The sequence below is a fragment of the Molossus molossus genome, unplaced genomic scaffold, assembly GCF_014108415.1.
Source record: "Molossus molossus isolate mMolMol1 unplaced genomic scaffold, mMolMol1.p scaffold_m16_p_23, whole genome shotgun sequence".
Taxonomy (NCBI): Eukaryota; Metazoa; Chordata; class Mammalia; order Chiroptera; family Molossidae; genus Molossus; species Molossus molossus.
Window position 1 is genome coordinate 15,474,893 of NW_023425359.1, and position 16,726 is coordinate 15,491,618.

The 16,726-nt window shown below is 45.3% G+C and overlaps 1 protein-coding gene across 1 annotated transcript in view; it reads left to right on the plus strand.

The window, feature by feature from the left end:
* Positions 1-7,239: 7,239 nt before the first annotated feature.
* The window catches only part of TP53BP2 (tumor protein p53 binding protein 2), a 55,812-nt gene continuing 46,325 nt past the window's right edge, over positions 7,240-16,726 (plus strand). The window contains exon 1 of the mRNA XM_036277558.1: positions 7,240-7,306. Within this exon, the coding sequence (XP_036133451.1) occupies positions 7,280-7,306 (27 nt within the window). The 5' untranslated portion in view covers positions 7,240-7,279. The remainder of the gene's footprint in view (positions 7,307-16,726) is intronic.

Consider the following 16,726-nt stretch of genomic DNA (forward strand, 5'->3'; position numbering starts at 1 on the left):
CTGGATTCCTCTTGCTTATTAATAGTGAAGCCTCCGTGTTACTTTCAGAAATCTTACCAAGTAGATCTCCCTTCTTTTCGAATGCTGCATAGTAACTATAAATCTAGTTCCTGTGGATGATGACCTCACGGGCCAATCATCAGAAGGGCCCACTTAAGGTCTGTATTCCCGCAGAGGGTTTGAGTACCATAGTCCTTTCACCCCGATTCAACAAGAACCTTCTGTAGCCATTTGTGAAGTGGGTTAGGGGGATAATGAATATAATCTATGGCCACAGGACTGGGAACGTGTACAAAGCACTGGCAGTTATGAACTGAATTGTGTCCCTTCCAAAATTCACTAACCCCCGGCCCACCATGTGGTAATATTTGAAGGCGGGGCCTTTGGGACATGACTAGGCTTAGATGAGGTCACGAAGGTGGGGCCCTCGTGATGGGATTAGCGCCCTTACATGAAGAAATGCTCGAGAGCTTGCTTCCTTTTCCTCCCCCTGCCACGTGAGGATACAGTGCAGAGACGGCAGTCTGCAAGCTAGGAAGGGAGCCCTCACTGGGGAACCAAATTGGCTGGCACCTTGATTTTGGACTTACCAGCTCTAGAACTATAAAAAGAACAAATACCTGTAGTACAAGCCACCTAGTCGATGGTATTTTGTTATGGCAGCCCGAGCTGACTAATGCACTGGCTTTAACCGCATGAGCTACAGACAGGTGAATAACTCATTCATTTAATCACTCTTTTGTTAATTCAATTATTCATTCTACTACTATGTACCAGGCCCCAGTTAAGGTACTGAGGAATGAATGATAAACAAGCACGAGCAGAAGTCCCTACCCTATGGCTTACGGTCTTGTGGGAGAGACAGACATGAATTGAAAAAGACCAGTAACACAAACTGGTCTAAATATTCAGTGGTGATACATGGAGGGTCCTTGGAGTGGAGGAATCATGGAGGGCAAAAGGGACAGAAAAAAGATGGTATGGCTGAGTCTCAGGAGGGGAATGTGGTACCTATGAAGACTGGAGGATGGGCAGGGGCAGATATTCGAGGGCTTGGAGGCAATGTTAAGGACAGACTTTAAGCAAGGATGTCTATGATCAGATTTGTTAGAGACAATGGAGGCTTAAACAGAGTGGTTGTGGTGATAGCAGATGGGGAGTTTGAAGAAATACTTAAGATAGAAAGGACAGAGCTTGAATAGATGTTGGAGATGAAGGAGAAATAAAGTCAAGCATGAGTCCTAGATTTCTGGTCTGAGAAAATGGATGAACACTTGTGCCATCCACTGAGATAGGAAATACTGGAAGAGGACCAGGATTGGGAAGACAGACTATGTCTTTGGTTTTAGATGAGTTGAGTTTGTAATACTTTGAGACAGCCAAGAGGAGGTACCAAGCAGGCAGTTGGATATGACAGTCTCTAGCACTGTTCAATAGAACTTTCTGTGATGATGGAAAGTCTGTACCTACACTCTCTAGTATTTTAGCCTCTACCCTCATGTGGCCATTTACATGTAAATTAATTAAAATTTTAGTTTCTCAGTTGCACCAGCTGCATTTCAAATGCTCAACAACGACATGTGGCCAGTGACGTGCATGGGATGGTGCAGTTCTAGAGCCCAAAGAAACAGTCTGGGTTGGACATGTAAAAATTTGACCCCTGTGTAGATGACATTTAAGACTGTGGATAAGCCTGTCTAGGAAGAAAGTAGTCATGAAAAGAGGAAATGGCTAGGAATGAGCCCCAAGGACCTTCAGCATGTACAAGCTGGTGAGTAAGAGTGGTCCTTCAAAGGACACAGAAGGGAGGCAGTTGGGGAGGTAGGAGAACCCTGACAGCATCGTCCGAAATGTCAAGGGAAATGAGTGTTTGGGAAGGAGGAAATGAGCAACAGCTCAGTGCTACTGGAGGTCAAAGAAGATGAGGGTTGAACATGTTGATTGTACATGTTCATGGAAAAAAAGGTCACTGGTGACTTCAGTTGGGGCTGTTGGGAGCAGGGATGGAGCTGAAAGGCAGACTGGATGAGTAAGAGGGAAGCGAGGTAACAGAGAGAGAACTGACAACAGAAGGTAAGAACTCACGAGCTCCTGGTTTCCATAAAGCAGGAGCTTAAGCCGAATCAAGGTATAGTCTATAGCACAGTTGTCTTCAAAGCACTGGGTTTACCCAATTTTGGATCTTTTGTCATGAATATAGGGAGGTACACATCTACTGTTCCTCCTTCCTACCCTAACTATCTTGGAGAGTGGGTATGAGCTAGACTAAGTGGGGGCTTGGAGGCCATGTTGACAGCATAGTATCCTAACAGAAACAGAAAGAAATGGAAAGCATTTATTTTTCATTAAAAAAACCCAGTCCTGGCAGGTTTGGCTCAGCGGTTAGAGCATCGGCCCACGGACCAGAGTCCTGGATTCGGTTCCCGCTAGGGGCACGTACCTCGGTTGCAGTTTGTCCCCGGCCCCGATTGGGGTTGTGTGGGTGGCAACCAGGTGATGTGTCTCTCTCACATCGATATTTCTCTATCTCCCTCCCTCTCTCCCTCCCTCCCTCTCTCCCTCCCACTCTATCTGAACATAAATGCAAAAGTGTCCTCAGTGAGGATAAACAAACAAACAAACAAACAAACAAAAAACAAACAAAAACATTTACTAACTAGAATTTAAAGCAAACACAGAAAGACAGAAAAGTATAATAAAAGCTCCATGGACTATTCATTATCTGGCTCCAACACATTCAACCTTCAATCCTGCCACATCCATATGCCTGTCCACTTCTTAAAAATTTCATTTATTGATTTTTAGAGAGAGAGGAAGAGAGAAGAAGAGAAACATTGATTTGTTGTTCCCACTTATTCATGCATTCATTGGTTGATTCTTATATATGCCCTGACCAGGGATTGAACCCCCCAACCTTGGGATATCAGGGTGATGCTCTAACCAAGTAAACTGTCTGGCCAGGGCCTGCCTATCCACTTTGAAGAGTTTTAAACGTGGCCTTGATTATATTTCTGCTAAGATCATTCTTGCTACTAGGTAGAGCAGGGATCAGCAAACTTCCTCTTTAAAGGGCCAGACGGTGAATATTTTAGGCTGTGCAGGCTACTCCCCTTTGCTGCCACAGACAATAGGTACACAGGTAAGTGTGGCTGTGTTCCAACAACACTTTACTTAAGGACACTGACATTTACATTTCATATTTTCACCTGTCACAAAATATTCTTTTTCTTTGGAATCTTTTTCTCCCCAACCATTAAAAATATAAAAATTATTTTTGCTCATAGGCCATACAAAAACAGGAGGCAAACCCCATTTGGCCTGGAGTTCACCAACCCCTAAGTGGAAAAAAATTGGAGGGAGCAAGACAAGATGTAGGAAGACCTGCCTGAGGCTATTACAGGAGCCAGAACAAAACCTCACTACACCAGAAGAGAGAAGAGAGCAAGGTAAACATTTCAGTACCATCAACTCTACATTTATTGAGTGCCTACTATGCTCTAGGCACAATGTTAGGGCTGAAGATACACAGGGTCTAGTTGGGGAGACAGATTTTTTTTCCTGTATCATATGGTAAGTGCTATAATAATTAAATTATACATGGCTATGGAATATAGATGAGATATTGATTAATTCTGTTTGAGAAACATCAGACATGACTTCCAAGAATGACATTTAGGTAAGGACTTCAAAGATGAGTAGAAGCTTACCATACAGGAGAAGGGGGGAAGGTATTCAAGGCAAACTCAAGCTTCTGCCCATCTCGCTCTTGAATTGCTGCTAACTGGGAGGGAATGCAGGGAGAAGTGAATAGATCTGTAGGCTAAGAAGCCTGTAAAAATGGAGAAGCTGAGGTTTCCAGAGGGAGGATAATAGGTGAAACATTAAATGGTTCTATGTGATGCAGGCCCTGGCTATACCTTCCACCTCTCTTACAATCCCCTTCTTTGTTCAGTCAGCTCCAGGCACACTGGTTCTGCTGTTCCTTCAAAATGCTACATACTGCCCAGCTGGTGTGGCTCAGTGGTTGAGTGTTGACGGTTTGATTCCCGGTCAGGGCACATGCCCAGGCTGTGGGCCAAATCCTAGTGGGGGTCATACAGGAGGCAGCCAATTGATGTTCTCTCTCATTGCTGTTTCTATCTCTCTCTACCTCTCCCTTCCTCTCTCTCTAAAATCAATAAAGAAAAAAAAAAAGAATCTTTAATAAAATAAAATGCTACATACTTCCGGCCTTTGCCGTTGCTGTTTCCCCAGCCTAGAGTCTGTTTCCTTCTTTACTTCATTGCTCAGACACCTTCTCTGACCACACTATCAACACAGACATTACTCTCTTAGGTTTCCCTAGTCCCCCCCTCCCCCCCCAGTATTCATTATTACCTCATTCATTTGTTGTCTATCTCCACTAGAATATAAGCTTCATGAAGGCAGAGTCTTTGTTTTATTGACTGTGGTATTTCTAGAGTCTAGAACAATGTGCCTTGCAAAATACAGACACACAAGAGTATTAGTAAAATAAGTCAGTGGGAAGAAAGTAGAGAGGAGGCATGGCGGGTTGGAGGTGGGGGGAATGAACTGCAGGAGTGAAGCCCTCCTAGCCTCTACTTTCTTGGCTAAGGAAGGTGGGAGCTGATCTTTGGAAAGGGGAGAGGGATACAACGGTTGGAACCACCATGGGAAATGGGGAGAAAGTTGTGAACTGAAACATCTGAACGCAAGCCAAATAGATAGTTAATTGTTTGTGCCTGGGGGTGAGGTGAGGTGCAAAGAGAAGACAGCTCCCCACCCAGCTGGTGGTAATGTAGCTTCTCTTTCTTGGGGTTGAAGACAGAATTATAGAGGGAGAAGCAAGGAGAGGCTCAGCAGACTAGGCAGCTGAGGGGGCTGGAATGAAGAAGGGCGGTGAAGCCTGGAAGGGAGAAAACCCTCTGACAGCCCTCTGTGAATGGCACAGAATTTAAGGAATAAAACCAAAGCGTTTGTTTTTGGTTTCATGCTTCTCTGATTAAAAAAAAAAAGAAGAAGAAAACAAAAAACCCTCAACATAAACATACCTGCTATTTGGCAGCAGGGAATCTCTCAGTTGGCTGGAAATGAGTTTCGGGACAGGGTGCCAGCTGCTGTCCCTTTTTCCTTCCCTCTCTCAGGCAGGTCATCTGTGAAACAGGCAGTAAAGAAATAGAATCGGAGCATCTTACTCCAATTCTTCTCTCCTTGCTTCTTTCCATCGTAATTGTTTTATTAACAAGCTAGGGCTGCCAATACTCATATTAGATATAATTTGTGTGCGGTCATTTCAGTTTTCAGGTGGTAAAAAGAAATGTTTTTTATTGTTGAGAACTGGAGGCATAGTGATCCATATCTGGAATTGTTTTTCTGGATGAATGTGCATCATGACATTTAGGTTGCTTCTGAAGTTTCTTTGTATGCACAAAAATAATGAGAACCAGTGGAATGTGAAGTTGGTTTTTTGGTGCTAAATAGTCCCTTATGAGCTCCAGGTTGGCAAAAAAGGATTCTGCTTTCCACAAATGTGCTAAATTTCAGGATGAGAGTTTCTTTGATTCTTATTTTCTCCAATTTAACATGATCTTCTCTTCCCAGCAACTTGCTTCACTCCTTATAACTATACTTGGTAATTTATGTAATTATTAATTATTATTATTCTTAGTTATTGGGTTTATTGTTCATACAGTTTTTGTTTGGCTCATTAATGTATCTCCAGCACTTAGAAGAATACGCAGCACTGGGTTGGTATTTGATGAATGTTTACTGAACCAAGGAAGGGATAAATTCCCTTTACTTAGGACAATTCTCTTAAAATAATTAAGCTTTAAACTAGAGTTTTGGAGAACTTTGAATTCTAAATGAATTAGCCATAGCTGACTATTTCCAGGTATGTAACTGGATGGTGCAATATGGAGTTTGATGGAGATTCTGCTTAGGGGTTTGTTGGACTCAGAAAGAATTGTTCATTCTTGAAGCTAGATAAATCTAGATGTTTTACTTCGCTTTCTAGACTCTCAGAGAAAAATGATTCTGAGTGAGCCTGCAGGGAGGACTTGAGCACAACGAAAAGCCCCAGGAGTTAGATTTCCCGGAGTCTGTTCCTCTGGAAGGTGGCGGAAGGTGCCAGAACCAGCTGCTCCTTTTTCTGGTGAGCCATTGTAACTTCCTGCGCCCTTGCTTCGCTCCCTCCGAGGATGATAGTACGAAATCCAAGATATTCTTGGGCATCAGAAAAGCAGCTCCTTAGAATGCTGCTTTACACATTTTTAAATGTGTGTGTGTGGGGGGGCTTTATTTATTTTTCAAATTTACTCTTTGAGTCATTCTTAAGCGTACTTTTTGTAAATTACAGAAAGTCACACATGATTTGAAATTACAATTTGGGATGAAAGGCTGAGAGCTCCTTCCCCCGAGGATCTCCCGGAATGAGCCTGGGGCTGAGCGTCCGCCGCGAATCTCCATCTTGTTGGGACCCGGCGGTGCTTGTGGCCTCCCGGGGGATCGGCTGTCCCCGTGGCCTGCAGGTCCCCCCACGAGGGCCCGTCGCCTGGCTCCGGCCGAGCCCAGCTGTCCAGGAGGACCCAGTCCAGGCGCCGAGTCTCGGCCCAGGGATCCCGAAGGCCGAGTGTTCAACCCCCTGCACTGTTGGAGCAGTGGAGGTGCCGGCCCTTTGCTCCTCCGGTGTCTTTCGTTCCCATCTTATCTTTCCGAGGCGTCGCCCCCCAAACTCCGGGATCCGCCAAGAGGCGCGCGCTCCAGCCGCTCCGCCGCGCGCCCCCGATGGCACGTCTTCCGCGGCAAAGAAAAGGACGCCGGCTCCCGCCCGGGCGCGCGCCTGCCGCCCCGCCGCCCCGCCGCCCTCCCCAGGCGGGCCCGCGCAGGCGCGCCCCCGTCTCCGCACCTCCCCTCCCCCAGGCCCGCCCCGCGCGCCGAGGGCGGGGCCCCGCGCGGGGGGCGGAGCCGGCGCGGGCTCGGCGGGGGCCAGGCCCCGGCGTTAGTTGGTTTCGGAGCAGAGGAGGGAGCCCGGCGGAGGCGAGCGCGGAGCAGACAAAGCCTCGTTCGGAGCCCCGCGGCGGTTGGGCCCGGGGCTCGGAGGCGCCCCAGCCAGCGGGGAGGGCTGTGCGGACCCGCGCGCCTGCCCGCCACCCACCGCCACCAGCTCGCAACAGGTCCGCCGCCTGCCGAGCGGCCTCGCTCTTGCTCCCCTCCCCCTCACCCCGCGACCCCCGGGGCGCCTCCGCTTGGCTTGGGGCCGCGTCGGCCACCCGCTTCGATGCGGTTCGGGTCCAAAATGATGCCGGTAAGTGGGCAGGCGGGCTGGGGCCGGGGCGTCGGGCCCGGAAGTGTGCGGGGTCGCGGATAGGGGTCCGGTCCGCGCCAGTGGTAGGGGCCTGAGCCCGCGTGGCGGTGGCCGGTGTGTTGCGAACCTCGGGGGAGCGGCCACGGCTCCACGCTGAGGTTCCCACCCCGATCCCCGATCTGCGTGCGGGATCGGGGAGACCCTGCCCGGGAGGAGGGTCCCAGCAACTGTTCCAGAGCAGCCACGCAAACTTTCCTTTCTCTCTCTGGCTGGGTCCTGACGTTTTGCATTTCTTGAAGGTCAAGAACTGGGAAACCGGGAACCTCATTGCTTTGTCTTAAAACAACAACAACCAAAACCAAAACCAAACAACTTTTCGTTGGAGTGAAATATACATCCAGAAAAGAGCGCCCTTGCTTTCTTTTTAACTGAATTTCCATCTTGGTATCTGCAGTAGTCGCCAAGTCGCTCGGTATCTTTCTGGAAAACTGGTTTTAGTAAATGCAATCGCAAAGTTTTTGATCGCAGTAAAACGTCTGTGCCTGCTCGCTCTGAGCATCAGAGTTCTCCCTTGGCTCCGCGGGCCACAGGTGTACAGCAGGTTTGAGACATTTTTGAAATGCCTCTTTCCTTAAACGGTCGCACAATCTGGGAGGTTGCAGTGGCCCATGCAAACTTTATTGTACTGTGTTTTCTCGAGGAAGTTGTCCTTGCTCCTCTCCCACTGAAGCAGGATTATCTTGCAGTCATCCGAAGTTTTCTCCTGGCTTCATTTGTTCAAAGAAACAACTTTTAATTTTATACAATCAGTGGATTGGAGTGACGACACGTTTTGTTTATTTGCAGGCACAGATGCAGAGTATAATTATTCTGTCCTCCTCTACTTGTGCTATGGGAGGTGTCCTAAACTTTCACGAAGGGGGCAAACTGAATTTATTAGAATTGATAATTGAGTTTAGATGACTTTGGGATATTTTGCCCTGCCAGGAGCCAAGGACTATGAAAGTGTTAATAGTAGTATGTGTCCTGTTTTAGTTTATTTTATTACCTTGTTATGAAGTTAGGTTTGTGATGTGAATGCCCAATAAATGCAGACAATGGATAAGGGGAAGGATTTTGCTGTTAAAATTTTTATTCCTGGAATTTACTTTTTTCTTTTTCTTGAAATAATTCTTCCTGGCTGGCTGTGATCCCCCCCCCCCCCCCTTAAAAATAAGAGCATGACAAGTGTTGGTCATTGTTAGATGATTTCTTCCTTAAAGGTCGGTTTTATGTCAAGGTATCCTTTTGGACTTTCTTAACACTTTTGTTTCCTCTTCCCAAATGCATATCAGATCATCAGAATTTGTAGAAAGTTATATAGCTCTTGAGACTATATTTAATTGAGCAGTATGATCCTTCTGATTGTCTTTCTAAGGTCAGAGTAGAATTTTAACAGCGAGACTGGCAATGTGGTGTGGCATGTGTACCACCTTTGAAGCCAGACTTTGAAGCCAGACTAACTGTCAATAATGGATTTGCTCAGCTACTACCTCTGTGACCATAGGCTTTTTTTTCTTTTTTAATGGTTTGTCCCTCAGTTTCATCATCTGTAAAATGGGGATTATAATAGTACTGAGCCCTTAGGGTGGTTGTGAAGATTAAATTTACTGTTTATGAAGCAATTAGTTCAGTGCCTAGCTTGGAACAGATGCTAGGTAAGACTTCTTCTGAATTCACAATACTGGTTAAACTGAGATTCTTATCCTTGCATTACATAAACATATGAAACATTTTCATTAAGTAACCTCATGTTATAGGTGTCTTTATCCTGGGATATTTTGGGTACCTACAAATAAGACTGTTTTCTTAAATATATTTTTCACCTTTAGCTTTTTTTTTTTTTTAATCCTCACCTGAGGACATTTTTGCATTTATCTTCAGATAGAGTGGGGGTGGGGTGGGGTGGACATCCATGTGAGAGAGACACATGGAATGGTTGCCACCCACACAACTCCAACCAGGGCCAGGGACAAACTGCAACCGAGGTACATGCCCTCAGCGAAAACTGAACCCGGGACTCTCCAGTCTGCAGGCCGACACTCTAACTGCTGAGCCAGACTGGCCAGGGCATCACCTTTAGCTTTTTATTTTATTTTTTTTATCCTCACCCGAGGACATTTTTCCAATTTTTGTACAGATAGAGTGGGAGGGAGAGAGAAGGAGAGAGAGAGAGAGAGAGAGAGAGAGAGAGAGAGAGAGAGAGAGAGAGAAACATCGACGTGAAAGGGACACATCGAGTGGCTGCCACCCGCACGACCAACCAGGGCCGGGGACAAACTGCAACCGAAGTACGTGCCCTTAGCGGGAACCGAACCCGGGTCTCTCCGGACCACAGGCCGACGTTCTAACTGCTGAGCCAAACCGGCCAGGGCACATTTAGCTTTTAATATTGATTTTATTCCAGCATTGAGTGAGGTTTTGAATTTACTCTGAAAAATCTAACCAACTTACCAGGAAAAACATTATACTTTCTATGAAAAAATGGACAGTTTCAGAATGTAGACAATTGCCTTGATAGGCTTTTTTGTTGTGGTGGTGAAATGAACACAATCAAAATGATCATTTTTAACCATTTTAAGTGTATAGCTCTGGGACATTAAGAGGGCATTCCTTGGTTTGCTTGTAAAGGCATTTTAAAGGTTAACAGTTTGCTGTGTAGACTACATTATATTAAAAATGTGCAAATAAGTTGTGTTCATGTGTTTTCTCACCCAGTAGAGAAGTGATTTTCTTTCATATGGGATGTGAAGTGATAATTGGACCTAAAACCAGAAGGGGAAGGTGCATTTTAATAGGCTAACTAAAAATAAGTAAATAGTGCTGAGAATCACAGTAGAATAATGATGGGGTACTGCAGAAATGGGCGTGCTAATTTCACTCATTTTCAGATACCTGCCATAGTCAGTATCTCTGGTGGTCTGATATTTCCACACCGTAGCAAGGAGAAACTGATTAATCGTCTATACTTGACATCTAATTTTTCTTCATTAAACAAAGGTTTATTTGCAGTTTGAGAGCATGACTTGGAAAAAAAGATATTTATTGATTTTTAGAGAGAGAGGGAGAGAGAAAGAGAACCATCAATAGGCTGCCTCCTGCACACCCCCTACTGGGGATCAAGCCTGAAACCTGGCCATGTGTACTGACCGGGAATCGAACCGGCACCCTCTGGGTACACAGGATAATGTCCAATCAGCCAAGCCACACAAACCAGGACAAGAGTGCATGGATTTTTAGTGAGCCACTCTCATTGTATTTGCTTATCAAAGAGAAATAATTATTAAAAGCAAAATTTCTCAGCTATTTAAAATACCAGATCTCTTTTGTCGTTACTTTGATTTTGTGAAGTGTTCTAGTCAAACAGTATTTTTATGGAAGAGCTTAGCTAACTCTAAAAGCCTTCGCTGTTCTTTTTAGATATGATTTTACAAACACTTCTGTTTTGACCTGCTGCTGAAATGGTAAGTTAAGTTAAAAAGCCCACACACAAAACCATACACAGCATTCTGCAGTGCCACGTGGAGGACCAGGGGACTTGCGTTTGTTCATGTCTCTCGGTAGGAGGTGTCATGTATTGGACATTTATGTCGAGCTATGATGGAGGTGTTCTCTTTCTGTGCTGTCCAGTATGGTAGCCACCAGCCGCCTGCCACTACTGCATTTGAATTTTGACTCGTGGGACTGAGGAACTGACTATTACATTTACTTAATGTTAATTATATCCAAATAGCCACAAGTGCATGGTGGCCCCTGTATTGACAGTGCAGTCCGTTTGACAAAGTAGTACAAAGAATACCTTACATTTGAATTGCTTTGTTGCAGCCTTACCATTACATTAATACTCTAAAATGAAGTAACAATGGCCTGTTTATCCCTCATCCTTTGGGGAAAGGGTTTTCTGATGATTTAATTTAGCATCCTGTTTAAACCAGTTTCATCTTATAGCCCTAATACAGAATAGTATTTTCAAAAAATAATAGCTTATTTTAAAAAGCTCATTTGGTCCAGCTGGTGTGGCTCAGTGGTTAAACATCAACCCAGGCACCAAGAAGTTGCCGGTTTGATTGCTGGTCAGGGCACATGCCCAGGTTGTGGGCCAAATCCTGGTGTGTGGGGGGGGTGGCATGCAGGAGGCGGCCAATCGATGCTCTCTCTCATCGATGTTTCTCCCTCTCTCTCTCCTTCTCCCTTCCTCTCTCTCTAAAATTAATATTAAGGGGAAAAAAAAAAGCTAGGTTGAACTGATCATGATTTAATTTTGAAATGTATGGTGTTTTGTCTGGCCGGTGAGGCTCAGTGGATAGAGCATCATCCCATGCACTTAGAGGTCGCCAGTTCAATTTCCCCTTCAGGGCACATGCCTGGGTTGGGGCTCAATCCCCAGTAGGGGGCATGCAGGAGGCAGCTGACCAATGTTTCTCTCTCATTGATGTTTCTATCTCTGTCCCCCTCTCCCGCCCTTTCTATCTAAAAAGTCAATAAAAATATATTACAAAAGAAGAAATGTATGGAGTTATATCTTTCAGTGCTACAAGAGGCATCATAATTATTTCTAATTATCTGTGATGCTGTACAGTGATGTCTGATTATGTGTGCTTCTAATTTGGGGAGCTTAGGGCAAAAATAAAAAAAGGGATATTACAGTAACTCCTTTAAAAGTTTGATACCTGGTAGGTAGAATTGATACATTTCTAAAGGTAACTGTGCAGTTTCTTCAGCTCCACAGACCAAGAGCTCAGCTTTTGCTTAAATATTTATATTATTGTCAGGTGAAAATCTGGCTTTATTTGTACATATTTTTCAAACTGAAATTGTGTTTCAAATGAAAAAGTTTTCAAGATACAGCTTTGCAGTATTGTATTTATATCACTACAAGTGCTGAAATAATTCCTTTTTGAGTAGGTAATGTAGCAAGTTAGCATAGGTTTTATTCCAGAATAAAGTTTAAGGTAGATTGTAGAACTATGACTCCCAAAGGCTGCTAAATACATCATGTGTTTTAAAGAAAAAAATGTACAGCCCTGGCCGGTTTGGTTCAGCGGTTAGAGCATCGGCCTGCGGTCCTGAGAGACCCGGGTTCAGTTCCCGCTAAGGGCATGTACCTCGGTTGCAGTTTGTCCCCGGCCCTGGTCGGTTGTGTGGGTGGCGGCCACTCGATGTGTTCCTTTCACATCGATGTTTCTCTCTCTCTCTCTCTCTCTCTCTCTGTTCCTCTCTCTCCCTCCCACTCCACCTGAACAAAAAATTGGAAAAATGTCCTCGGGTGAGAGAAAAAATAAAAAAATGTACAAAGTATCTCACATTTCATATGCTGTAGTGAAATTTGTTGCCTTGGGACTTCTGCTGTATTAATTAAAAGCCAAAAGCATTTAGTATTTTCTGTCGTTTTAGCTGACATTTTTTGGTATTTATCTTCAGATAGAGCAGGAGGGAGAGAGGAAGGAAGAGAGAGAGAAATGTCTATGTGGGAGAGACACATTGACTGGCTGCCTCCCACATGACCCCAACTGGGGCTGAGGACAAACTGCAACCAAGGTACGTGCCCTTTCCAGGAACCGAACCTGGGACTCTCTGGACTGTGGGCCGATGCTCTAACTGCTGAGCCAAACCGTCCAGAGCCAGGGCTGTATTTTTAAAATAACAGAATAGCTCTGGCCGGGTTGGCTCAGTTGTTAGAATGTTGGCCCATGGACCAAAGAGTCCTGGGTTCGATTCCAGTCAAGGGCACATACCTAGGTGTGGTTTGGTCTCTTGCCCTGGTCTCTCTCTCTCCCTCCCACTCTGTCTGAAAATAAATGGAAAAATATCCTCGGGTGAGGATTACAAAATAAATAAATAACAGAATAATCTGGAGGGTACATGGAGGGTCATTTATTCAGATATTGCTTCTAGGAGGACCTGTTTCTCTTCCTCTTCGTGTCCCCTGTCCCCCAACAGCAGACAGTAAAAACAGTAAAACAAAACCTCTCTTTTCTGGAACTTTTAAGGAATATCGTAGATCTTTATCTTCTGGTAATTGACCATAGTGTGTGGCACTCCTTAAAACATCTTTCTAATATGTTTATTTATTTTTTTTCCTCACCCGAGGACATTTTTGCATTTCAGATAGAGTAGAAGGGAGAGAGGGAGGGAGAGAGAGAGACTCACACACATTGACTGGTTGCCACCCACATGACCCTAACCGGGGCCGGGGACAAACTGCAACCAAGGTATGTGCCCTTAGTGGGAACTGAACCTGGTCCTCTCTGGTTGGTGGACCGAGCTCTAACCACTGAACAAAAACCGGCCAGGGCTGTTTTTCTTGATTTCTTTCTTTCTTTTTTTTTTTTTTTTTTTTTTTAGAGAGAAAGGAAGGGAGAGAGATAGAAACATTGATTGAGAGAGAAACATTGATCGGCTGCCTCCTCCATGCCCCCTACTGGGGATCAAACCTGCAACCTGGGCATGTGCCCTGACCAGGAATCTCAGGGGACCTCTCAGTCCATGGGATGACACTCAATCCACTGAGCCACACCGGCTGGGCTAAAACGTCTTGCTAAAGCTGGCCGAACACTGAGCCCTTCTTCAGCTCAAATAGGGTAACAACATACTGCTACACGTTATGATTTGCCATATGTATTATAAACCTCTCACCAACCTTCTCTACTAAGTATCTTTTTTTTTAATCCTCACCTGAGGATATTTTTCTATTTATCTTCAGATAGAGTGGGTGGGAAGGAGAGAGGAGAAGAAAGGGAGGGAGGGAGAAACATCAGTGTTGAGACACTGGTTACCTCTTGCATGACCCAGGGCCGGGGACAAACTGCAACCGAGGTATGTGCCCTTGACCAGAACCAAACCCATGACTCACTGGTCAGCAGGCCGATGCTCTAACCCCTGAGCCAAACCAGCCAGGGCCCTACGAAGTATCTTAAAGAACAAGGAAGGGTGGGATGCAGGATTTAGGAATCCAGAGTGTTCTTTCAGCTCCTGCCACTCCGTCAGGTCAAACACTACTTGAAATACTTGTTTTGATGGTGTGCTGGGTACTCAACAGAACATTCTTCTGTAATCAGAAGTAACAGAAAAGAAAACAGTGCCAGACTGGGTATGAAATTTAGACTTACACTGGAGTGGTAGATGAGAGAATTTTACATTTCAGGAGGGAGAGGCAAGAAAGTGTAGCGGCTGGGATCCTGCAGGGGCACTGAGCAGTGGTTCTCAAACCTTCACGCGTCATATCAGAGGAGAAGGATCGGATCAAAGAAATGCCAATTCCAAACATCATCAGATTGAGTGCTGGGAAAGTAGCTTCGCTAACTCAGCAACCGTGGTCACTTTTAGGGTTTCTTTTTTCTACATAAAGTTTATCCAAAAACATTGTTTATTTGAATGATAACAGAACCAGATTTTCATTGAAAATGTTCATTCGGCCAGTAAATACTGACCTTCCATGTTTGAAATGTAGACTATAATTGTTTTTCTTTTTTTTGAGATAATGAATTTTTAAAAAATTAATTTATTTATTATTGTTTTTCTAGAACACATTTATAATTGGTGCTACTTTGTTTAAATCAAGCGTTTCAACTTAAAATTCCTAAGGCACAAGTTGAGAAAGATAGTAGAAAACCTTAATGAATAAACTATTATAGAAAACCAGTTTAAACTACTAGTGTTAGTAATAAAAAACGGTTAGGATGGTTTATTGCTCTTGCACAGTGGAATGAACCATTTCCGTGTGGCCAGTGGGGTTGAAAGCCCTGTGCCTGGTTTCCCACCCAGGGAAGATGAGGGCGCCTCCCCTGAGAACCGTTCTGTGCCTAGCACTGTGCCCAGGGATTTATTTAGGTTGGTCGTCCCATCTAATCCCTTCAGGATCCTGTGAATGCCAGTCTTATCATTCTCAGTCACCAGATAAGGAATTTGAAGCCCAAATGGTTTCTGTAACTTGCTCCTGGTCCCTCAGCATAAATGAGATACGAATCCAGGTCCTCCTGCAAACAACCCCTTTGAGGTGGCAGTGCCTGGATTAGATACTTTCATACGCTTGCAGGGCAGAAAGTGGTGATTGCATCCTCTTGGTTAATCATAACTTCGAGTATTGCTTTCTAGAGCATAGCTTTATTTATTTCTGGAGTAGTAAAAGGGAAACAGAGACATCTTTCCATCCTTAAATCCAAACTGGAGGGGAAGATTGGCAAATGGTTCTCTTACCAAGCTTCAGGGGATGTGGCGGTGATTATCACACGCTGGCCGTGGAAATGTCTCTGTAACTACTCTCTTTCTGCCTGTGATACTTCCATAGAGACCGCTGCAGGGAGAGAGAAGGGGTATAGTTTACCTTTTGTGTGAGGGGTGTTGGATAATCTGTATCTTTCAACAGGGCTTCAAGGTGGTGGTGTCGGAAGGAATCAGAAATTGAACAGTTGTGTTGGGAGATGTGGAGGATGGGGAATGGTAAAACACCCGGGGAACTTGCCTTTGTCATTCCTCAGCCGTTTCCAGTGGCTCAGGTGGTGCAGCAGTGACCCGAAGGAGGCCCACTGCTGGGGGGATGTCAGGATGGGGGCGCAGGACACGGTCTCCACTCGCTGCTTCGGGGTTATCTGTGTAGCAGGGAGTAGTGATTCCATTTAATCAGATGAATTTATTGGAAATAAACTAGGAACTGATGTTGAATGAAATCACATTGTATCGTTGTTCTCCATTCCTCATTAACCTGTTGATTATTTTTGGATGGCCTTTTGGGGACAACATCTGTTCGACAGTGTTTGTAAGCATCCTCTACATTCCAAGCACTGTTCTAAGTGCTGTGGACACAGGAACGAATAAGACGGTTTTCATGGAGCTTAGTGGGGTGGGGTTGGGTGGGGAGATGGAAAGTAAATCAAGAAAACGAGAGTGGGGTGTAAGTAGCGTAACGTGACTGGGATGGCTAGGAAGTGACAGGTCAGCTGAGACCTGCTGACCCAAAGGATCTGGTCCTGGGAAGGTTTGTGAGTAGAGCATTTCAAGTGGGCAGGATTCCTAGGGACTGGTGCGCAGGCCCAGAGGATGCGGCGAGGCTGGCCCGGGGCCAGGGGAGAGTGGGGAGCTGAGGGGGAGGGAGGGACAGCAGGTAGGCTTTCGCAGGTGCGGCGGGGAGTCGAGGTGGCAGGGAAGGGCTGTGGCAGCCACTGGAAGAGTTTCAAGCTATAGAAGTGACATGATCTGACTGATTAGGCAAGGTCGCTCTTGCTGCGGGGAGAGTGGACTGTGGAGATGCCAGAGTGAAAATGGAGGAAAACACCTGCTGCAGGAAAGGCTTCAGAAAACCATCCAAAAGGAGCACGCGTGTTACTATCGCTCCAAGGGCCAGCTGGGGCTGTGACCCAGTTGCGAACTCGGTCAGCATCGCTG